This window comes from Ciona intestinalis, chromosome 12 (assembly GCF_000224145.3).
Source record: "Ciona intestinalis chromosome 12, KH, whole genome shotgun sequence".
Classification (NCBI taxonomy): domain Eukaryota; kingdom Metazoa; phylum Chordata; class Ascidiacea; order Phlebobranchia; family Cionidae; genus Ciona; species Ciona intestinalis.
The window spans coordinates 4,384,078-4,407,539 of record NC_020177.2 but is presented as its reverse complement, the minus strand read 5'-3'; the positions used below and the strand labels follow the sequence as shown (position 1 = coordinate 4,407,539).

Below are 23,462 nucleotides of genomic sequence, written 5' to 3'. Positions count from 1 at the left end.
GTTGGCAGCAAAATATTTTTCAATTCTTGGTTAATATTTGCATTTGAAAGGAATCAATGTTCTACATTAAATGGGAATATCTACTGACTACATGAGATGTTAATTTTACTAGAAAGTGGACCACTTGTTACCAGAGTCGGTATATAAACATGTTTGTATACCTACTCTGCATGTCACGATGTGCATGTGAACTTTAAAATGCCAGAGCTAGAAATCAAAAAGTTTTACTTAATTTCTAGGTGGTGATACAGTTCGGTTATAAGGAAATTATAAAAGGTTAATTTGATATTATAACACAATACTAAGAAATCTTAAATTTAAGAGAAATTCCTCTACTAATTCAATGTTACAATTTGTCCCATGAAAGTACAAAACGTGCGAGCATTCACCCGTAGCAGCAACATCTCAGTTGCGTAACAATCGTGAAGCAGTGAAAAATTTGTAACATCTAGAGTCACGTAGAGGTTAAGAGTATCATTTTATTTTGTTGCACGTTGAAAGCGGATTACCTTTGGAATTCAAAATGTTGGGTCGGCTTACTGCACGTCTGATGACCACTGTTCCCCGGCGACACGTCCAACGTGTGAGTCGCCCGCTTAATTTCCGTTACAGTTTAAACGGACCGGTTGGCGTACACCCGGCACAAGTGGAATCTAAAGCGTGGGAGATCTTCGCTGGATTTGGCTTTTTTTCACTCTGCATGTGGGGACCAACTCTTTACCTGGCTAAGCAATGGAAACTCTACGGAAAACCAGAATCTTAAGATGGATTTTAACTTCAAAACTATATGAAAAACTGTCAGAAAATTAATTATTTTTTTGTTTAGTAGTGTGATTTTAGCAGACATGGTGTACACGATGTAACATTTTAAAATTACAAAGTTCGTGATTTTGGTTTATATCCAAAAAAGTTCCATTAAATTAAACCACGTTTCAAAGTATTGAATGTTAAAATATTCCAACTAAATATTGATGCTGTTTATTGCAATGATTCAAACGTGCCATGTTCATGAATTAAAAAAATATAAAATATGTTGCTTTTTGCGTAAACTGAATGCTTAAAATTGTATTACTTCAGGCTGCAGGTCCTTTTACCGACTAGTTTCATTATTAAAAGGTTTATTATTAAATGTTAAAATGGGGATATTGGAAAAGATTTCTGAGATTGAAAAAGAAATTCAGAGAACTCAAAAAAATAAAGCAACTGAATACCATCTGGGATTGTTGAAAGCAAAACTCGCAAGATATCGAGCACAGCTATTAGAAGGGTCCAAGACATCAGGTCCTAAAGGAGAGGGCTTCGATGTTATGAAATCAGGGGATGCAAGAGTAGCATTGGTCGGATTTCCTTCAGTTGGTAAATCTACTTTGCTATCAACATTAACCTCTACTACCAGCGAGTGTGCTTCGTACGAGTTCACAACTTTAACCTGCATCCCTGGTGTGATAGAGCATAACGGGGCAAGCATCCAACTTCTGGATCTTCCAGGGATTATAGAAGGAGCTGCTGCTGGTAAAGGAAGAGGAAGACAGGTCATCTCGGTTGCTCGGACTGCCGACATTGTTGTGATGATGTTGGATGCTTTGAAAGGTGACATCCAAAAGGAGCTGCTTACAAAAGAACTGGAAGCTGTCGGAATAAGGCTGAATAAGAAGCGGCCGAATATTTATTTCAAGGAGAAAAAAGGTGGAGGGATTTCTATAACTGCTACTTGCATTCTGACCAAAATATCAGAAAGGATGATCAATCTTATACTTCATGAGTACAAGATATTCAATGCAGATGTGGTGTTTAGGGATGACTGCGGCACGGAAGAGTTTATTGATGTTGTGGTGGGAAAGCGAAAATACATGCCATGTTTATATGTCTACAACAAGATCGATCAAATCTCCATTGAAGAAGTTGATCGTATTGCATGGCAACCTCACTGTGTTGTCATTAGTTGCAATATGTTGCTAAACCTGGAGCATTTAAAAGAAATGATCTGGAGATATCTGCATTTGATTACTGTTTACACCAAGAAACCCGGGAAGAAACCAGACTTTAATGATGGTCTCATCTTGCGTTCGAATTGCACCGTAGAACATGCATGCCATGCCATTCATAGGACTCTGGTTCAGAATTTTAAATACGCTCAGGTTTGGGGCCACAGCGCTAAGTATAATGGACAGCACGTGGGGTTATCGCATAAATTGTCTCATGAGGATGTTTTGCTTGTTACGAAAAAGTAACAGATAACCTTTGGGATAATAAAATGTAAAAGATTAAGCACTAGGAAATCACGCATGCCATTGCTTGTTATTTAAGGTCATGGCTTGTGGTGTATGTTTCTATATTCTGAATCCTACCGCTCTTGTTAAGTTCATACATTTGTGCAGTGCTGCCCTGTCTAATATTCTCTCTAAACTTGTGCCCAAATCAAAGTTGGTGATGGTGTTGATTGGCAACATTGCTGAATTTACTTCTTTCTTGCAAAAAAGTCACATCAAAGTAAAACAAAAACATTCTTGTTTGTGTGGCAACAAATGTATTGCAATATGAATTATGAATACTGAACATTTTAATGCAGAGCTAAAAGCAATATTAATGATAATTAATAATTAGTAAAATAAGTTAGTAAAAATGTGAGTTAGTAAAATAACAAATAGGTAGATTGGGTCACTGAAATGCAATTCTGAATAAAATCATAATAAAAGAAGTCACTTTTGTAAAAAAAAATCTCTATACAAAATCTATTGCAGCAGGTTACTAACATAAACAAGTTTTAAACATAAATACAAAATAAAAAAGTGCAATAGATCTTTTATGAATAAATGACACTTATTTATGCTTGTATGGCGGGGCAGTGATAGTTTTTATAACATGGGTGCCCTATTTCATACACCTTGTGCTCATGTAGTCCTAACAGATAAGTTAGTGGATGCTATTTATTTTTTAAATGGTTGACAACCCATTACTGATTTCTAAGTTTGTCTGGTAAGTGTCTTTGTATATGATTCTATATGGGCAAAAGGACCTTAACATAGAAGCTATATATATAACTTGGTAATGGGTCCACCCCTTTTTAGTTGTTTTTCAATTCACTTCCACAGTCATCAAGTTGTATCATCAACTCCTGTTCCAAGTAAGATGGGTTATTACTACAAGTACAATATAGCTTTTTGAATTTTACGTCATATAAGTCTGGTAACTTTCCTTACTGTTTCTGCTTATTAGATGCAAGACAGCTAACCTAAATTATTGCTTTATGGCCCTGTTGTTCAGCTCTTATAAAAAGTTGAATATGTTACATAGACATAGTCTTACCTTGTTTCTCAATTGTTGTAAAGCTTGTTGTAATTTCAGCCTTTCCTCTTGATTTGCATTTCGTGATCCCTTTTTACCAGCAAAACATTTGACAATGCAAAGCTTTTTATTGATTTTTGGAAGAATCTGGCACATTGTATCAACATCTGAGCTGTCAAGTTCATTGTGACAGACACAGAATTCATCAATCTAAAAATGGAAGCAATATTTAGTAACATAAATGAGTGTAACAAATTTATCCTGGTATTGTGGTGGAATGACAGTCGTAATACGACAGGTTTTCTGTCCCATCATACACCATATGCCCGCTTATAATTTATCATGGTTTACCTTTGTGGGTGATTATTTTTTCAAACCTATAAATTATGGTCCAAAGGTGAGTGCTCCAACCATTACGACTGTAATAAAAAGTTAAATTGTTGCGCATTTTATGATGAACAAATTTACCGTTTCATTCATGCCCATAATAGCAGAAGATATAGAGCTGAATTGTTGTGTATATAATCCACAGTTAAAAAGCAGTAGCTTTTCAATGTGTTTTTTAACTCTGGTTAATATGGTGCTAAATGCAGTTGCATCTGCCTCACTGAAAAGCGGTTCATTGTACAAAGAATTGACTGGAAATTGGTCAGCAGCTTTTTGTATAAGTTCGTGGTTATTTGATTGTGATATTTTAACCAAAATTTGAAGAAATCTTTTTCGTGACTCCAACCCCAGGGTTAGATCTGAAAGAGACAAACTAATCACGACATAAATTATGTATAAACAACATAAAAATAATTACAAATTTTACAAATATAGTAGGGCAGGGGAAGATGGGACGCTTAGCACATAATATCCTGATATCTGATCGTTTTAAACCATTAACAACGGGCTATAAGAGTCTGGTGGATACGTTTTTATAATTATTTGTATACTACCAAATGGAATAAAAAGGTGTCCCATCTTCCCCACCCTACTATGTGAATAATGAATGTATGGTTAAAACAAAAGTTACCTTCATAGAACATTTTATGTGATAGCTGCTCCATTTCTTTAATGTGATCTAAAAATATATACTTAAATGTTTATTTTAGTTAAAACTTATTAATTTTTGAGCACGGTAGTGGTCATATAGATTCTTTTTCGTCGAACAGTTGTTCTTGTTTTACTATACCTTCCATTTTTCGAAGAAATTCTATTCGTCTGGCGCGCCTGTGTTGATAGTAATGTTTACGTCGTCACGATTTGATGACCTCACATTTTTGTCACGTGACAATAAAGCGATTTCGCGCGTGTTTAGAATGATTTGTTTTGTATGAGCTGCATGTGTTTGGAGGATTTTTTAAATACGCATGCATTTATCTGATTAGTGATTACATCAATTCTAGTTAAAGGATACAGATGTCCGCGTTGTAATCTTTTAACTTAAGTATACAGTTCACCGAGAAGAAAATGTGGTCCCTGGTTTCAACAGAAAGTACGTAATTTTTGTTTAATTCTTGCTTTAAATACAACGTGTAAATAGCACAATTTTGTAGAAACCATCTTAACATATTTTTAGATAATCAAGTAAAGAGGCTTCTTGCAAATCGAGTATACACGTTTGGAAGAAAGGGTATATATATATGCATGTATATAGGTTAACATAAAATACAGGCTAAACCATGTTTCATAGTCTTTATATTTTCTTATGTTTGTTTTTAGATGTGGACTTCATAATTGCTAATGATTCGTCAGTGAGTAGAAAGCATGGGACAATAAAAGTGATCGATGAGGTAGTAACAAAAATTATGTATGTAACATAATACCCATTGGACTGTCATGTTTCACCCATACAGGAATCAAGTAATGAACCATGTCTGCTTGTGAGTGACAGCTCAAAGTTTGGGACATTCTACTCAAAAAATGAAACTGGAAATGAACAACATTTGGTTTTTAACAAAATAACGGGTAAAGTTCGACTCAAACATGGGGATTGTCTTCGAATTGGAGTTCTGAAGTCAATTTTCAAGTAAAGTATTTACTATTTATCATTTGTTTAAGTAAACAATTGTACATGATTGATGTCCATGGATTTGGATTAGAAACTTTTCTGTATATAACCTGTTGTTGTTTTATAGGTTATATTTAAATATCTGAAATATATAAATATATTTTTAAATAAATTCAAGCCTTTAAACCCTAACTTTTGGGCTAAATGTAGCCATGTTAAGATCATTAACCCCTGTGCCATAGCACTGGTCTTTACTCAGCTATTGGCAGCATTTCTAATTGATTTTTACACAGAATCAAACACAAACCACTGCTCATTGTTACATCATCAATGAGTTCTGTTCTGCAAGAAAAGTTGCGTGACAAAGTTTCAAAGCTTGGTGGTAAACTGACCACTAGCTGGCAAACTGGAGTTACACATCTAGCCATGCAAAGCATTCTTCTTAATGTGAAGGTAATTAATATGGATTTTTATTCAATGGTGTAACATTAGGCCCGATTAGGGGTGCGTTTTAAAACAGTGTAACGTGTAACATTATATATATATGTTTTATGCACAAAACAGCTTTTACCTTGCTGCTAAGTTTCTAAAAACAAGCAGAGTCAATATTGCATTATGTTAGTTAGGTTTATCAATCTGGCTTCGGGTTTTTTGTGTTGGAATACAAGTGTAACCTCATTTTGTCAAACAATTACAAGAGCAATATCAATTTGGGACAAATATTTGTAAATTTATGGTTTTGTATGTTAATTTGTTACAGTATAAGCGGTCAAAGTTTTTCAGAAATTTTAATGGTTTTATATTTACATCAGGTCACACAAGCGTTAGCATGTGCTTGTCCTATTGTCAGTGAAAAGTATTTTTCCAAACTTTTGAAATCAGTTGAAACTAATGAAGCTGAACTGCCAAGTACTAATGAGTGAGTTTATATATATTTATATTTATTATGGTAATGGGAAATGTCATAGACCTATTTGGTTGGGTACACATTCAAGATAGATACTGAGTAGCTAAATGGGTTATACACATTGGGTTTCCAAGTAATTGGTCAACTCTGGCCCAAATCACAGTTCCCATGACATGTCATACTGTATTTAAAGTGAATATTTTTTGGTGGAAACAGAGGTGCTAAAGTATCTCATAGTTCATTAGTTTACACCTATTTAAAATTGTATTTATAAACTCTATGCCTACCAGTTGTTTATCTGTTTTTTTGGTTTATGCTTTGGTTTTTAGTTTTCTTCCCGATATATCTGAACAAGGTCTTGATAAACGTGAATGTTCGTTTCAAGTAAACGTGGAAAGAAAAAATATCTTTCGTGATAAAACAGTTGTTTTTCTCAGCCATAAACAGGTAGATAAGTTTATTGTTTTAAAGTTGTGTTTACTAAATACTCAATAACAATATACATACATCGATACATGTCATGCAAAAAATAAAAACTATTTTTTTACATGACTGATCTCACCTTCTATATTTGGTATTTTACCTGAACACAAAGAACCTTCAGTTAAGTTAAAAGTTTTAAAAATTTATTTTCAAGTGGCTAAAATTTTCAGATGAAGCGTCTTGGTTCTTCATGCTCGTACTCTGGTGCCACCGTGTGTTTGGTATCTGATCAAAAATGCACGGATGAAAAATTAATTGACGAAAATACAATCGTTGTACGATGTGCTGATAACGCGGAATCTCAAGTAATTGATGCAAAAAAACTTGAAAAGTTGCAGAGACAGTTTCGTAGGTGAGTTTTGTAGATTGTGAATAAGTAACATTTAATTTATCTGTATACAAAACTTTTTTTAAATTTTTTTTTATCGTATATGTGTAAAGCAAAGGTTATAAAAATCTGGGGTAACATTGCCAAAATGCAGTTACACTTTCTTGTCAAACAAAGGGAACTTTATTGATTAATGTGTTGATTGAGATATAACATTGAATATAAGATATCACTTTAACAGAAAACAGCTACGTTTCATACAAGAGCATGAGATAGGATTATCTTTGTTGTATTGCTCCACTGATATTTATTGCAACCCTTCATTTGATCTTGAACAAGAAACCACTTTCTCCCAACGACCGATACCGGGTTCTACATTCTCTCAAAACATGGACCATCTCCAGCGGGTGAAGGTAAAGAGCTGTTCCACATATATTTTTTTACAGTTTAGGGAATTTTTCTTCCAGTAAAAGCCGCAATTTTATTTTTGCCGCAATTCATCTGGTATAAAACAATACAGACGTCTAAGACAATACGTTTATAAAAGTTTGAGATAAAGTTACAGTTTTCATCATTTTATATTTTCAGTCCAGGCAAGAGGTGGAGGATACTGATGATCCAAACTCTCTCTTTATCTCCTGCATCCCTGAAACAATGAAATCCCAAGCTCCGGACACGTTTTGTTCCCTGGATGTTGGAATGGAGTCCGAGATCGGAAGAAAGAAAAGGTGAGTTTTTCTGCAAAACATTGTTTCCAAATGAAAATTCTGATTATTTTATGTTCAATGACATTTAAGCCCTTACAGTCCTTACTATCTTAAACTGATTTTTAATGAAGTTTCACTTACCTGTATCCTCAATTAGTTATACTTCGTTTAACCTGTATTCGATGCTGTATTCATACAAAAAGGGTACAGTTATTGCCTTTTCTATGCTTTTTTTGGCCATATTATATCAACTTGATCAAAATTCTCTCAAATTGGTCTAATTTCGGATTTAAAACAGACCGCATGAAGACCACGGTACTGATGAAATTACTTCAAAACATCAAAAACCAAACTCCCCACCAAAACACCAACCACACACTGTATCTTCCAAGCTTATAGATGATACAGCTCACTTTAGTAAGGATCCAACACACAGGTCAGTAGTCTGTAAGAACTATGTATTTACATCTGTTATTGGCTTAGAGATCTTAGGTTATGCTGTGTTTTCGGTTTTCACATTTGGCATAGGCATAGGGTAACTGAGTAAAGTACACTGTCCAAAGCCCAAATAATATACTGACACAGTAGCCAAACTCAAGTGTCCTTGGGCACCTAATGTCTATTGCTCCAACCCAGTGGTCACTAATGAGTTGTAGCACCCTGGGTAATGGCATAAAATCTAAGGCCCCATGATGTACCAGGCTGCAGAATCTAACCCATAAAGACGAAGAATAAAATATATATTACTAGTTTGTTTATGTGTTTAATAGAAGACTTAATACTAAAAATAGTTTTATGTTTCATACCATTTTTTTAGAAAAACACCGGAGTTACCCTTCAAGGTGCCAAAACCACAGGAAAATATTGCCCAATCTGTGGAGAATATTGCGCAATCCATGCTAGGCAGCTCAATGACTTCAAACAAGAAAAAATCCAAACCTCCACCAAAGAAAAAACGAATATCTGTCGTTCCAACGACACCAGTTCAACTTACAATTCCAACCAATAAGCCAACTATAGACCATAACCCAACTGAAACACATATTATAACTTCCACTAAAGTTGCCTCAAACTATGACATTGCGTTGAATCCAGGCCCTGTTTCACCAATACAACAAAATGTAGATGATATTCCTGACAGTTGTATAGAAGATGATAGTCTATGGACTTCTTCAATGGATTTAAACCAGAAAAATGATGTTCTTGTGCTCCCAGTGAAGACTGAGTACATAGCTCCTGAAATAAGTGTTGACCAAGACAGTGAACGTTATGTAGACCCAGATTTAATAGACAGTGAGAGATTTACTGAATCGCAACACTGCGAACCAACTGTGCAGATTAAGCCAAAGCAGGAATTGCTTGTTGTTAAAAAAGAGAAAACAAGCCAACCTTACCCACAAGTAAACAAGGACAAGTTTAAGAACGTAACAGCAGGTTGGGCTGATCCTAAAAATGTAAGTGAAACATTTTAACTGATTATTAAAATAAAGCTTTTTTTGTACTGCAATTGGATAAGTGTATCTGCATGACCAATATAGGGGTAACTTCACGTGTGAAGAAACTGGGCATATATTTTTAACAAAAACAATGCTGCTACTGGAGCTGGCAGCAACAGTTTTGACAGTTTATATGTAAGTTGTTGAACTGTTGATGTAACTTACCCTTTCTGTTACCAGGCACCTACAAGTGATTATTGTGAAGTAATTCCTGATTATCCAACTTCAGATTTAAGCAAACTTGTTCAAGTTTCATTAATTGTTACAACTTCTACAACACGTGTGACAAGTAAAAGTAATGCACAGAGAAATGTAGGTAGTCTGCTGGTATGTGTGTAATAGAAGTAATTATGGCTATATAACTTAGGAGTACTAGCAGCAATAAGTCTTTGTAGAACTAAACCTTTTACAGCTTATAAACTTCATGCATCAATGATTAACCAAAGTCTTTAATTCTGTGCAGACGAAAAACTACAAATGTTTTCGGAAGGTTTACCCAACATATATGGATTATGAGTCGCAGAATAACACGGCTGCTTCTTTCAAACCACCAACAATAATTGGTGGTCGAGATCTTTTTAAACATGAGAACAAAATATCCAAAGACACAAATCTGGAGGACTGGGCAATGCTTAATGAAAAGGAAAATGACAACTTAAATCCATTCGGGTGAGTTGAATGATTGTAACTTGCTTTAACCTCCCGTTGCTGAAAAACGATATAACACAGGTGTTCTGTTTCACACATCTCATGCCAGCTAACAAGTTAAATGTATGAAACTTTGTGGGTAATTATTTTAACAACTCATTAGTGACTAATGGGTTGGAGCTGTTACAATTTTAATGGTTGTTTTCAAATAACATTTTCATGTGGTGTTTAAAACAGTTAAACTTTGCATGACTTTGTTCTTCATGTTTGCTGATGCCAACAATCTACTGGCTTTCTTCTGCTCTTTTGGAATCTTATGCTTTTGCATGTGTTGCTCATTTACCACTAAAGAAACACACAAGACTTGCATAAAAAAAAACTACATACATTGGATAGTACAAGCAAATGTTAAAGTTTAATTCAGCAGGCAGAACACTATACCACTATTCAGTAATACATGGTTTAGTTTTGCTTTTAAAAAGGAGTTCAGTACCAGACTGTCTATGTTTTATTACACTTAGATATAGCAGATGTTAGAAACTGGTGGGTACCTCTAACTTGATTGATTAATATTTTGGTTTTATTTTGATGTTGCTGTATATGGCTTTACTAACTACATTTTATGGCAATCTTTATTTTTCAGGTAATAGCAATTGTACAAATTTGGATGGAACATCTGTTTGATGATAGCCTCGTTGAAATTATGTGTTGTTTATGCTCTATCTTCATAATACGTTTTCTTTTGTTTTATTAATCTTTTTTGTATTTTCTTGCGTTTGGAAATTTCTAATTAGCCATATTTTAGCCACAAATGCTCCTACTGGCAAGCATGTTGGGCTGATTGATATAGCCTAACTCTTCTGGCAATTTATTATAAGAGTTTCAACATCCTATTCAGTTGCTTTCAATGTACCACAACGAATGTGGCACACGATTTATGTAATCGTAATTCAAAATTTCATTAATTGCACTTCTGATACATAACTGAAAATTATAAAAGTTCGCCCTGAAATCGCTTCAGAATTTGATGTTACAAAACTAGTTAATCTCTTCCAATATTATGAGTTGTGGAAGGTCTGTCAACTCGGTATATGAACTCTGCTGGGGTGAAGTAACCAATGTATTCGACCTCATCTGGTGTGACATCATAATGGTAGTGACCCCCTACGCCACTATTAGCATTGTAACCATGTGTGTGTTCCACACGAAGGTCTAAACCACAATCTTCAGTGATAAAAGTGGAGAGGCACATGAAAGGTGAGGTCACCTATGGAAGCATACACGATAATTACATTTTTTGAAGGTATACTAATTCAGTACAATGCAGCCTTATTGTAAATAGTGAAAGGTAGAACGTTGCAAATATAAAACTGCTTTTTATGCACCTAATCTAAAACCAAAGGCCCAGTTTGGCAAGTTAAGCTGCGCACATTACAATTACATACACGCGTTTAAAACCTCACCTCGTAAAATTTAAGCCAGTTATTGACGTCATTATCTGACGTAAGCGGGGTCTCGCTAAAATCGGGCATGACGTGAATCTTTATTTTCCCTTTGTTGACAAGGAATGTACCGCCCATTCCTATTGGTCGGTTTGGACCAAAATGCTCTTTCAATGCGCCCCTCATACACCCAACCAGATCCTTTTCTCCGATTCTACATTTTCCCCTTACTTCTAACACTTTGCCCTGCTTTCCGTCCGAGCAGAACAAATTTGCAAGCAACGAAAATTCGGAACTAGAGCCATGATCATTTTCGTAATTCTGCAGCAAGTAACCGCCGTCACTTTTAACTCTTGCTACATGACATAAATTGACACGCTCTCTTTCTCCGCCCTCGCATCGAAAATTCGGCATTAACTCGCAATTACAACCGACAACATGCTTTGAACCTGCACCAGCGCCGAGTATGAAACAACCAGGAGTGCCCACTCTCTCGGAGATATCTTGTAAGTTATACACCTTTTCCATGTATTGAGACACCGGCACTAAATTCGGTACACCGCCGACATCAACTAACCGTGTGCGTCCACAAATGCCATTGGATGCCAGACCAAAAGGCGCTTTGCTCAAATCCGGACAGTCAACTACGCTACAAGACCACTCTTTGTAATTCTTCTTTAACCCAACGCCAACAACTTCTGCTAATTCTTCCATAGAAGGCACATGCAGAGCCACGTTTTCAACCAACATTTCTCGTTTGATATTCCCTTTCATATTGTACAACTTCTAATAGTAAACACAAGGCACCAGCTAGTTTCTTCTGCAACCAAATCTGTCAGCAGCAATAATAACGTACGGTGTTTACCCGATAGTGAAACTCAACACAGAAAAAATATAAAATGCTGACGCAGTTAACTGACGTCACCGAAAGAACGATCGTTTGTTTTTAACACCTTAAACAGCATGTTACTGTTTAACGTGTTTTTCCATATACATGTTTACGTAACAGAGCTAATACTTGGAGTAGCCGTATATGCTAACCGATGTTATTTGGTCAGTTTATACATCTTGTCTTCGGCAAGTGTATTTAATTAATGCTACTATATATTGATTATTAAAGAATGATTGACTACGAACATAACACGTATGTTTACATGCATACGGGGTGTAACTACGAGCCATGGTTATTTGGTTATGTGTTAACTTGCTTTTATTGTCGGCTTTTGGAGTTTTCTACTTTCACGTTGATTAAACCAGTTAAAGAGACTACTAAAGTAACTAAACCATGAATGCGTGTAACCAAATGTAGCCTACGCCAGAAATATCCGCAACACTTCCCACAATCGATTTGCAATTGTTTTTTTATCTATGTATCGGTTAATACAAGGTCGAAACCGACACAGAATATTCCATTTAGAGTCTTTGACGTAGCAGCATATTATGTCATTCAAATAATACAGTACGATGTCTTTGATAACCTGTTTCGTTTGTCACGTCATTCTCTCAAGCAGCTGCCTATAGTTTCATTGAATTGATTTTTAGCTTTTTCGCTTTATTAAAAAACAAGTTGCGAACAAAAGGAATTAGTACGTGACAATGAGGAACAAAATAAGGGGAAAACTTAAAAACAAGAAGAAAAATCACTCGCGATTGTTTCTGTTATGTCTGGACTGTTTTTTCGTTTTCTTGGGTCTTACCGCACGTGGGGGCAAAGACGGCGTCGATGTTCTTTCTAAACCAGCATCACTCGATCTGACACCACCATATCTGACGTCACCCGCTCTGGCATCACTAACTCTGACGTCATAACGTTCGAGATCTTCAGAATCGAATCGTCCCCTATAATCTCTAACGTCGGGAATACCTTCAATAGGCGTGTGAACCTCCCCAGTGTACCTTGGCCCTGGCATTATGACGTATTCGTTCATTCTCGTTCTTTTCGTGTCCACTGCGATAATCTGGTTCCACTCCAGTGAGTTCTGATGACACGGTTTGCCCGGTTGGTAAAGGTCATTACCCTCCATTCCTATGACGTCATAATCACACCGCGAATCCGCCATCTCTTTTGTGACCAACTTGGGTTGCTTTGGGGGACTTCCCGCACCTGTGACGTCATTGATTGTTAGTTTTAAGCTTTTACGAAATGTGAAATTTTAAACACAACACACATTGTGTAATTGTAAAAGGTTAGCTAATCGATTCGTTAAGTAAAATGAAGAGATTTTGCTTACCTGCACGTTTTGTAAAACTTCCTCCAAGATTCGACTGTCTTTCCGCTCCAAATCCACATTCCGCTTGTAATACCCGCAATAAGAGACATGAAGATCTTAATTCCAAATATGGGGAGGGACGGTATTGAATCGGGCAGTGTACAGTCCAAGTTCACCCTCGGAATTTGATCTTTTATTGGTAGCGACCGTCTTTTGCGTTTCCCATTGGTTTGTGTGTATCTGTCATAACCAGGTTGTTCTGGCCATGGCTCATAAGCATAAAAGTCCGAACCATCGCCAACCAAGTAGTCCGATCGCTGTGGGTAACCGCGCCACGTAGCGGGGGCCATTGAAGCTTGGTAATTGTCACGCGGTGGCAGCCAAGAGCCTTGAAATTCGCTGGGTGCGGAATCAGGTCTATAAAGAAACGGTGAGCCTGATGCTCTGCATGGTATTTTCCTTGCATGACTCATCCATACACCCAAGTTTTGGTATTGGTAAAAGTTCACTGCCACGACACACGCTGCAGGTACAGTGTACAGCACAGAAAATACACCAATTCGCCACATCAGCTTTTCCAGTTTGCCCGCAGACTTCCCACCCTGATGACGAATAACTCGTCGTATTTTAAACAAGTAGCCAAACCCGAACACCAGAGCCACAGTTCCGGTTATCAGGTAAAATGTGAGAGGGATGATGACGAAATACATCAAACTTTCAGGCTCCAAGTTTCCAACATAACAAACGCCTGAAAATAAAAAGATAAAAACCTTATATTAGTATTACGTTACATTAAATTTAAGAACATCGGTATAATGGGCCTATACTCTTGCCTAAATCCTAAACATCTTAGCGTGTCACGTCGTAGGGCTCCACACACACAGAACAGAATGTTAAATTGTATGGGCAACGAACTTTTACAGTATTTTACATTTAGGTATTTTTAGAAATAACCTCCAAATGAATCGTAAATTAAAAGTGAAAATTACCCTTACCGTTTAAGACTTACAAAGATTTAAAATAAAGCTATGTGTGTTTTTAAAACCTGAAAGTTACTTTTATGGTTTTATACACAAATTTCACACACACACGTTTTGCCGACACCTGTTTATTCAAACAGTTTTTTCTCAAGCGCTTCGCTGTGTATTCAGTCAGTCTCGTATAACTTGATTATATTTCAATTGAGTGTTATTACAATCTTTTCTCAAGTGCCCGATCACGCAACGGACCCCAAAGTATGTCAAGATGCCTTAACATTATAACCATTCCCGTTTCCCGAATTGAGCGATATTTTCACTTGAAAATCTCGATAGTCCTTTAGTTATTGTTCCTTATTACCTTCAAGGGGACTTGATACCGTTATGTGCCGGGATAATAGTGACTACATACCTGCCTAAAACCCACACGACGCACCTGGCGGCTTTAGATTCGTTTCAACGAACGTAAGGGAGACAATAAACCGAAAATTCGTTTTTTTTTGTAAGCGGATCTAACTTGGTTTTTTTTTGTAAGTGTAGATCTAACTTGGTAGAATTACTACCTTGAATGTACCCAAATTAAAACTACCCACAAGGTTGCATACGTGATAACTCGTAAACGGGCCCGAGTTGCGCAAAACAGAACATCTGTGTTATAACAACTCTAATTTTCCCGTCAGCGAGGATAAAAAAGTTGCATTTAATCGTTTATTCAAAAATATATAGTAGGATGGGGGAAGATGGGACACCTTTAGCACATAATAACCAAATATCCTGATCGTGTTTTAAACAATTAACAACGATCTATCGGAGCCGTGAGGATAAAGTTTTATAAAAAACCGTTGAATGTTTGTTTACTACCAAATTGGAGGAGAAAATAGATTGAAAAGGTGTCCCATCTTCTCCCACCCTACTATAAGTCATTAGAAAAATTAACATTTTTCCGTCCGGTCTGAATAGGCTCGGGTTCAAATCTTAGCAAAGTAAGAACAAAACCCTTTACCAACCTGTTAATTCATCTCCATCAACTTTTCCCAGGATGAGAACAACAATTGTCTGTCCGGCTGGCAACAACCACGCCGCTAGGTGGAAGTAGAACCCGTAAGCTTCGATTGCCTCATGCCCCCACTTGAACCCGGCAGACAGAAGCCATGATAAAGTAAGAACAACCCACCTGAAATAAATCAATGTTCAGGTATTTGTGTTGTTTTAGGCTTTTCCAGAATAAAATCGATGGGAATTTATGTATAGTAGGTTGAGAAAAGATGACGCATGTTTTGTTCTTTGTTTTCGTTTCGCGATTTAGTAGTAACCAAAGAATATTTATAGAACTCGTATTCCCACGGCGCTAAAAACCGTTATGAAACACGAATTTGGGTATAAATTACCTAACGTTATGTTTATCTTACCCCGCGATACTATACTCTGTCTAAAACCGATTGTCTAATTTAAAATATATCCTCGCCAAAATTTGGTATAAAGAAGTCATAGCTTCCGAATTTGGATGTAAAAGTCTAAACGGCCCGCAAATCGATTATAAATCTCCGCCTACGCGTTACGGAGTAAAATAATGACGTCATAACGACATGACGTCACCAGCCTTACGGCGAACATTATACACGAGGGACACGCTAGATTGAAAACTCGTCACTTTAGGGGTTAAGCAAAACAACAGCGGCTGGAAACGAACAAGCAATTTTCAAGACGCACTTGTACGCCTTATTACCAACTGCTGGTCTAGACTGGTTTAGACCAGAACACTAGGATTTGTTTTACAGAGGAATGTCAAATGTAATATTTTTTGAAGTCTAAAATCGCATCTTAAACTTTTGGTTTTCAAAATATTACGAATTCATAGCGTTTTGCCCAACGTAATATAAAATGCTTCTAAAATCTTCATACCGTTACGGCCGCGTCATTAATGTCAAATTATCTTTTAAAACTGTCACCGTGTAGTCTGGATTTTCAGGCATTTTATATGCTAGTGTATACGGTTACGTTATATGAACGGCTAAAGTTTTAGTAAACCGAATTAATTAGACAAAATTCTTCGGCGTAACATCACAGGAAAACGATGGCATTACCGTGTCGGTCACGCCAAACAATTTCCTATATTCCCACCGTAACTCGCCACCGACGGACACAGGAAGCCAATAAACATTATATTAGCCACATATCGAGTTTCTACACACTTCCAGCCGCCCGAAACTGAGAAAATTCGAATCTAGCGATCCTATTAACGCTTCACAATGCTTTGAATGGAATCCGTACGAACAGAGCCGCGCGCCTTGCTAAAGGCTCCGGTATCGTGTAGCCGGCATCGCTTTGTACTTTTAAACACATGTAGCCCTAACGCTCTGTAGTTCTGTGCACGTTTATGTTGCCGCGTTTACTAAAGAGAATGTTATGTTAGGACATCCCAACGCTTAACGCCTACGTTAGACCCCCTCTGTGAATGTTGTGACAGCGTTATAACGGTCAAGACTAAAACGCTAACTATTTTGTCGAAGCCGGGTACTTACTTTTATCGTAACAAATTAAAAATTCTTAAATTACAACTATTTTTTTAAAATTACAACTATTTTTTAACTTTTTTAAAGGAGTAACTCATAAAAGCGTCAAATTAGTTAAAAAACAAGCAATTTCGCTAAAATGTTGGACAAATATTGTAAAAGTTGTTAGTTACGGTTACTATGCGTCGTAAAAACGCACTTCTCGTGCTCGAAACTGTAAAAATCGAACACCTCTGTAAATAGTGGACGTTTAGGCCATAAATTTTACGGCCATAGCGGCCGATGACCGGAATCTAGTATTTAGAAAGATGGTTTAATACGTCTGTATGCCGTCGAAATTTTAATTTGCTGGTTTTATTAAGCCTATTAACCCATATATGTTGGTTTACAGTACGTTTCGCGGCACATGTCCAGGGCGCGCTTTGTCGTGTTATAACAACTCACAAAAAGCCGTTTCTTTTCGCCAACAAAACCCAAGCCAAGAAATCCGATCCATTTAAGCGATATAACATTTCTATAGTTGATATGGTCCCGTGACAAACAATAGAAGAATAGATCAATTGTGATGTCATTAAAAGCGTCGTCGATTGACAAGTTACCAAAACTAGATCAATTAGAGAGTCGTGTTCCAATACGTGTCTCACGTTCTTATTTATTTTAATGATTTTCTTGAACTGTTTAATCTCTACAGTTCTATACCTTTACCTAGAGTCCTGTTTTCTTTTCTTTTCTTTTTTCTACCGTGACGTCATAGCGGTCGCTGTATTATTTCACTAATTAACGACGATAATTATTTGTTCCTTGTGACGTAAACAGTCCTACTAATCGTGGCTTTGTTTGTAAATTAACGAACACAAAATCCAATCTAAAACGAAAATAGAAACCAAAACAAAAATAACGGTCGCTGGAATTTAAACTTTTGCCTTTAAAACTGTTTGTGCTATACTGGGCCTGGATTTGAACCTATAACCGTCGGACTCAGCCTTCGCCAGATTTTGTCTTTAGGCAGGAGATGCTGTTTAAATTTTATAAAAAATGCTTCAACCATTAAGCGAACATATTTCTCTTTCGTGACCGGAACTCCAATTTGCTTTTGTATTTATTGTTGTTTTGGGGTGTTCTGTTGGTTTTTCTACACGAATTTTGGACTTTGAATCTTAAATCGTGAAATTTCGAGATTAAAGCGCTGAAGATGACGAGTTCTGAGACCGGAATCGTTTATCGTTCGATCAAATGCAGAAATTTTGGGATAATTTGTTTTCCGTCCCCTTTGACATTTCGTATTTGCTCTTAATGCACTCGTAATTACACGTTAGGCTTCGGTCGTTTCGGTCTGTTGTTTTTTTAAAGCACACCGATCCGATTACGATAACCTTGGCCTCTACTGTCGGCCATCTCGCCAAAACTCCGCCGAGGTTTAGTCTACTCGCCAAATTTACGATTCCACCTGCAGCGTGTTACGTTACATTGGAAATCGCAGTCGATTCGGCAAGATCAAAGAAAACTTTGCCCTGGGCAATGTCGGATTCAAATTATGGTGAAATGACCCAAGTTTTCGGCTCGCCACGATGCCGCGCTGACATAATAAGAGAATTATGAAACACAACACGCCACCGACAACCTGATACTTATATTATCCGCACGGTTTTTCTAATTAAAAGCAAACTCAAACGTTCTGTTCAATTTGAATAACAGACTGAAATTGCTGGTGGTTAAAAAATAAATCTTTATGGTACACCATTAGTTGGACTCGATTTTTGTTTTCTGTGATGTATATTACGAATCTAAAAAAACTTTGTCAATTGTTTAAAACACGATCAGGAAATATAGGATTTCATGTGATGAGTATCCAAGTCTGTCAATTATTTTTATTTTCTACCTCCTGTAACGATACGAGTATATTCAAATAAAAAAGCTGACCCGCAATATAAGAATTAGAAATCGGATATAAATTCCGCACCGCAGGAAAATAACGAAGACGAGATACACGGGATTACAATTTTCGTTTAAACAGCTTTTAAAAACCGCAGAATCGGTTTAGCGAGTGATGTACATATTGTTTACTCCAACATAAACGCCAAGACATGCAAACTAAATCTCGTATAATCGTTATAACACTACGACGTGGCACACCTTTAAGGTGATGTGATGAAAGGTGTTTAAATATGACGTGGTTATATGTGATGTTGGATATCGGGTATAAAATGACTCACGTTGACTATAAACACAAAACTACGTGGTTATGATATGAATACGATGACTTATACACTTACGTTCGTTTTAAGGGGAAATTAAAACACCCGTGAATATTATTCAGCTATTTGGATGAATAGTAATATCGTATGTGGTAGTTTAGGGTAGGTTTTTCATCCTCTTGCCAACGGTATACTATCTATCTTGCCCCACAGTACTATTACTTTGCTTTAAACAATTTAAGTTGGCGTGGTTGGTCTTATACCGAATTCCTGTACTGCCAATAGTTGGACACTGGCCGTGCATGTCGTATTTATCAACGTCGAATCTTATGCCCTGGCATTACGAACGTTTTGCAGTTCGAATCACGCCGCAAGAATAACAATTGTCCAAATTGCTAAAATAACAACGGTAGTTATGTCCGCATCAAAGACACGGTGTCGCGTGTTCACTTTCGCCCCGGGATATATCCCGTTATCCTGACCTAACAGACACTATTGTTACGTCACACTTACCACGCTGAAGCCGCCATCCCAAAGTAGTAGAGCACGAAAAACATGGCGGTACACCCGGTGCCTTGAATACCACCCTTTACAAAGTAGCTGGCCCCAGCAGGGTGTGTAATATCTTCCATACACGCCATAGAGTTAAGCGGACCATTCACCGATCTTACCAAGTAAGCGACCGAATAAACGCAGTAGCAAATGGAAAGGAAAATAATCGGACGTTCCGGGTATCTAAAATGACAAGTTTGCGTCAAATTGTTGTAAATTCATCACTTGAAAAATACAGCTTAACTAATATACCGTTGGCCCATAATGTCCTATATTTCTAAACAGTGTTTTTAACAACGCTCTTTTAGGGTCATGAGAAAACGGTTTTAATTGTGCAAATATAGTTTGTTTACTACCAAATGGGACGATAGGAGAGAATAAAACATGGACCATTTTACCCCAACCTATTATAAATAATGACAATAACAACAGAATAATTAATATTTTACCTGAATCTTTTAGAATCAATCATAAAAGTACAGACTGTCATCACCGTTGAAATAAAACATAGCAAAGAAAACGAAAACAGCAACCAATAAGCGATTTGTTTGTGATTTGAACTAAACAAAATATCCGTGGTTTTCTCACACCTTGGGACACATTGTTTCATTCTAAAACAAAATCAAAATTTAAAAAATAAAAAAATGACGAAAAAATACGAAAAAATAATATTCCAAAAACTTTATTTGCTTTTTTGGTTGCGCCAATGTTCGCATTACTATTTTTATGAAGTAATAGTCGATCGTTATTATCAATTAGGGTGAATTTGTTTCAATGTTACGTTAATCAGTGTAAAATGGCCGTGCTTTGGTATTTTTACGTTTAAAGTTATACTACGCGATTCACTCGCAAAAAGTCTTCGCTAAACGTTGTAAAACTCCCCTATTCATAGTTTTGCAACACATTAAAAACGCATGTAAAACATATATAAACATTAAATTTCATCATACCTTTTCAAGTAATGAAACTTGTTCGGATTCTTGCATTTATTTGGTCTTGGTTTCGGTTGAGATATCGTCACGAATTGGTTCTTATCTTGGTCTGGTTCTCTTTGTGGTGGTGATGCAAAACCAAACCCTGGACCTTCTGGTTCATCTACTACAACTGGTTCTTCTGGTGGCAATTGGTGTTCTAATATAGTTTAGAAAAATCGTAACTCGTCTATAGTCTATAGTATACATTGTATATTATCATTCATTGGTGTAACAGCAGGCGCAGTTCTTCGGTAATGGCCAACTCAAGCCTTACGTCCCTTGCTAAGAAGCCTACCCATTTAGAAAAAAAAATAGAATATGTTGTGATAACGAGGCAACTCTGGCATTAAATCCCAAGTCACTAGCGTTAATGCCTGGTTATATTACATCACCCAATTAAAACATTAATTTAAATGTTAACAATATTTTTGAATCCTTACTTACCAATACGTGGAATAATCGGTTCTCTCCATTGTTGTTCCTCATAACCCGGATTCAGTTCCAACTGTTGCGCCCAATACTTGGCTGCTTTGTCGTTCTCATCTTCGTCGTCGATTTCCAACTCTATATGGGGACCTGCCCCGCTTTCGTCCAACGTTACTGAAGGTGGCTGGGGGTTGGTGTCCACTTTAGGTGCTTCCCCGTTCGGGGATTCACCGGGTGGTACCATACACAACCGCTTCTTCTCGTTCCTCATGGGTAGCTTTGAACAGTCAATGGTATCCGGCCACTGTACCCCTCCTACCCGCATAACCGGTTCACAGTCGGCTCTTACTTTCTCACACATACTTCTGCATCCTGGTATTGCTACTTCAACCTGTAGTTAAAGCAGTTATATATCATGTGGGGTGAAAACAAGGCTTTAAATTGTCAGCCATAAGGAACTTTTTATCGAACAAGTATTATATGCATGATGGTAACTCGTAAGCGGGCACGAGTAGTATGCAACAGAACATACAGGTTTTAACGAGCGTCATTGCCTCGCCACGCGAGATAGAGAAGTTAAATTCATTTATTCATTTAATATACCATGCATTATGTATTATTCCAAACGGCCTTACCTTTGGCGTACACATTGGAAAATGCAAAGAGCAAAGAAAGAATCGTAGATGCGTTGAGCAGTGCGTGTCCAACAGTAACTTGTATTCGTATAATACGTCAGATGCGTCATCCGCGTTATCGTGCCCAAGAATATTGGGGAAAGTTGTGTAGTTGTATGGGAAATCTAAATGTGTGGTCGGTGATTGGTAATAATTATCGAACTTTAAATTGGATGCAGTGTTACCTAATGCTGGAACAGCTTTAGTAATGCTAAAATTTGTACAAACAGTTACGTAACAGCCTGATTCGTTAATTGAAAATATGATTTTAAAATCACCCAAAAACAGGAAGTTTTAGGTGTTGCGGCAACTCTGGCCTAAATCAGGTCCCATGGTATGCTTTATAGTCAACCCATATATAATAGAAATAGAGAGACTTTGGTCTTTAAATACCTTTTGCATACAATTAGAGTTATTTCTAGAATTTATAATAGCAATATTCTCTCGTATGTGTTATATTCCAGCTACTAACATACACACAAACACATGTTAAAATTCATATCAAGTTAACAAACTACCAACCTGAGCATAATGGTTCACTTATTGGAAAGCATTTAAACTTCGGCCTCCCTGCGTATTTGAACCCAGACACACACGCAAGTACAAACAGAATACATAAAACGTTTATAACGTTCATTTTTATAACAGCATTCTAACCTGTATGGTTATAAGTATGTTTTAAACTTTTTTTTTACCAATATGTTATATGGAAACGGTAATAAACAGTCCCGTTTTATGCATTGAGTGTCGTTTCCAACGCCACTAAATATGCAGCTTTTAAAATCAAGACTAAATTTGCTGCAATCTGTTCCACATTATATTGCCCCCTCGCCTTTTAAACAAAACACTACGATGGCTTATACATTTTACCGCCTCTGCAGAATATAATGCTCACTTAGACTATAATTTACAAAGAAACATATTCAGCCTATAACAATATTAGCATTGTATTTTATCTTAACATCTTAATAATATCTGCGGTTCCAAATTACAAGACTCTTTATCTAAAATACAACACCACAAACACATCAACACACGACCGCAGCAATGCTTCTGCCACAACCTATCAATTCAAACGGAAGGAATATCTAAGAGAATCCGAAATCTGTCAGCAACACTGACCGAAGTGGATTAGAAATCTGTCGGAATAAGATTTCGAGCTTAATCCACGTCCAGCTGTTTTTCAAAGCACCGACTACGTTATCCTGTTCGAGTATTATACGCTCTACACCCCTTTAAAAGAAGCCGCCGTATAATTGGGTCTTAGCTTCTATCTCTATAAAACGCCATGACCGATGTAGTTTTGCAATCGTATTAAAGCCAATTCGCCTTCGGTGCAAAATTACTCGCAACGTATTAACAGCAATGCTTATATCATAGATTTGCAAACCGAATATATCCCCACACACCCCCCGTCTTAAATAGAATTTCACGCTCTCTTATAAAACTCCACCAGATTTCTTTGCGTACTTTAGCATTTCATTTCGACTTGCTCTTCTCAAAAAATCTCAAAAATGCTCTTATAATGCATTAATACATTTACCTCCAAAAATATAGTTCTAATATAACAAGATTCCCCTACGTTTATCAAGCCATCTAATTACACAGCGTATTTGACCACTACTGAACCTCGGAAGCCATTTTCGAAG

The 23,462-nt window shown here is 36.8% G+C and overlaps 5 protein-coding genes across 6 annotated transcripts; 2 read left to right on the top strand and 3 right to left on the bottom strand.

Moving 5' to 3' along the window:
• Window positions 1–404: 404 nt before the first annotated feature.
• LOC100179994 (developmentally-regulated GTP-binding protein 2-like) lies at window positions 405–2,512 on the top strand. The gene has a single exon (XM_004226696.4). It carries the CDS (start codon window positions 1,137–1,139, stop codon window positions 2,229–2,231), a length of 1,095 nt encoding a protein of 364 aa, XP_004226744.1. The 5' UTR covers window positions 405–1,136; the 3' UTR covers window positions 2,232–2,512.
• On the bottom strand, window positions 2,511–4,556 carry LOC100180834. Its single transcript, XM_002131877.5, has 5 exons — window positions 4,463–4,556; window positions 4,304–4,351; window positions 3,754–4,031; window positions 3,307–3,495; window positions 2,511–3,115 (listed from the first exon to the last, which is right to left on the bottom strand). Exons 1-5 carry the CDS (start codon window positions 4,467–4,469, stop codon window positions 3,065–3,067), a joined length of 573 nt encoding a protein of 190 aa, XP_002131913.1. The 5' UTR covers window positions 4,470–4,556; the 3' UTR covers window positions 2,511–3,064.
• Window positions 4,557–4,598: 42 nt separating this feature from the next.
• LOC100178467 (nibrin) lies at window positions 4,599–10,862 on the top strand. 2 transcript variants are annotated; one of them, XM_002125700.5, is made up of 15 exons: window positions 4,599–4,765; window positions 4,850–4,903; window positions 4,993–5,063; window positions 5,127–5,299; window positions 5,575–5,734; window positions 6,094–6,200; window positions 6,518–6,635; window positions 6,842–7,023; window positions 7,241–7,412; window positions 7,588–7,727; window positions 8,005–8,142; window positions 8,524–9,160; window positions 9,383–9,514; window positions 9,666–9,871; window positions 10,494–10,862. In XM_002125700.5, the coding sequence occupies exons 1-15, from the start codon at window positions 4,741–4,743 to the stop codon at window positions 10,495–10,497; spliced, it is 2,319 nt and encodes a 772-aa protein (XP_002125736.2). In that variant the 5' UTR covers window positions 4,599–4,740; the 3' UTR covers window positions 10,498–10,862. The 2 variants fall into 2 exon arrangements, with proteins under 2 accessions (XP_002125736.2, XP_018670013.1); XM_018814468.2 differs by lacking the exon at window positions 10,494–10,862 and adding an exon at window positions 9,932–10,231.
• LOC100177644 (ester hydrolase C11orf54 homolog) lies at window positions 10,775–12,146 on the bottom strand. Its single transcript, XM_002131907.5, has 2 exons — window positions 11,314–12,146; window positions 10,775–11,117 (listed from the first exon to the last, which is right to left on the bottom strand). The coding sequence occupies exons 1-2, from the start codon at window positions 12,064–12,066 to the stop codon at window positions 10,893–10,895; spliced, it is 978 nt and encodes a 325-aa protein (XP_002131943.1). The 5' UTR covers window positions 12,067–12,146; the 3' UTR covers window positions 10,775–10,892.
• Window positions 12,147–13,228: 1,082 nt separating this feature from the next.
• On the bottom strand, window positions 13,229–22,510 carry LOC100186263 (frizzled-10-B-like). The gene is made up of 9 exons (XM_026837045.1): window positions 22,336–22,510; window positions 21,775–21,938; window positions 21,158–21,530; window positions 20,690–20,870; window positions 20,189–20,350; window positions 19,701–19,922; window positions 15,487–15,653; window positions 13,524–14,250; window positions 13,229–13,396 (listed from the first exon to the last, which is right to left on the bottom strand). Exons 1-9 carry the CDS (start codon window positions 22,448–22,450, stop codon window positions 13,333–13,335), a joined length of 2,175 nt encoding a protein of 724 aa, XP_026692846.1. The 5' UTR covers window positions 22,451–22,510; the 3' UTR covers window positions 13,229–13,332.
• Between the last annotated feature and the right edge of the window lie 952 nt (window positions 22,511–23,462).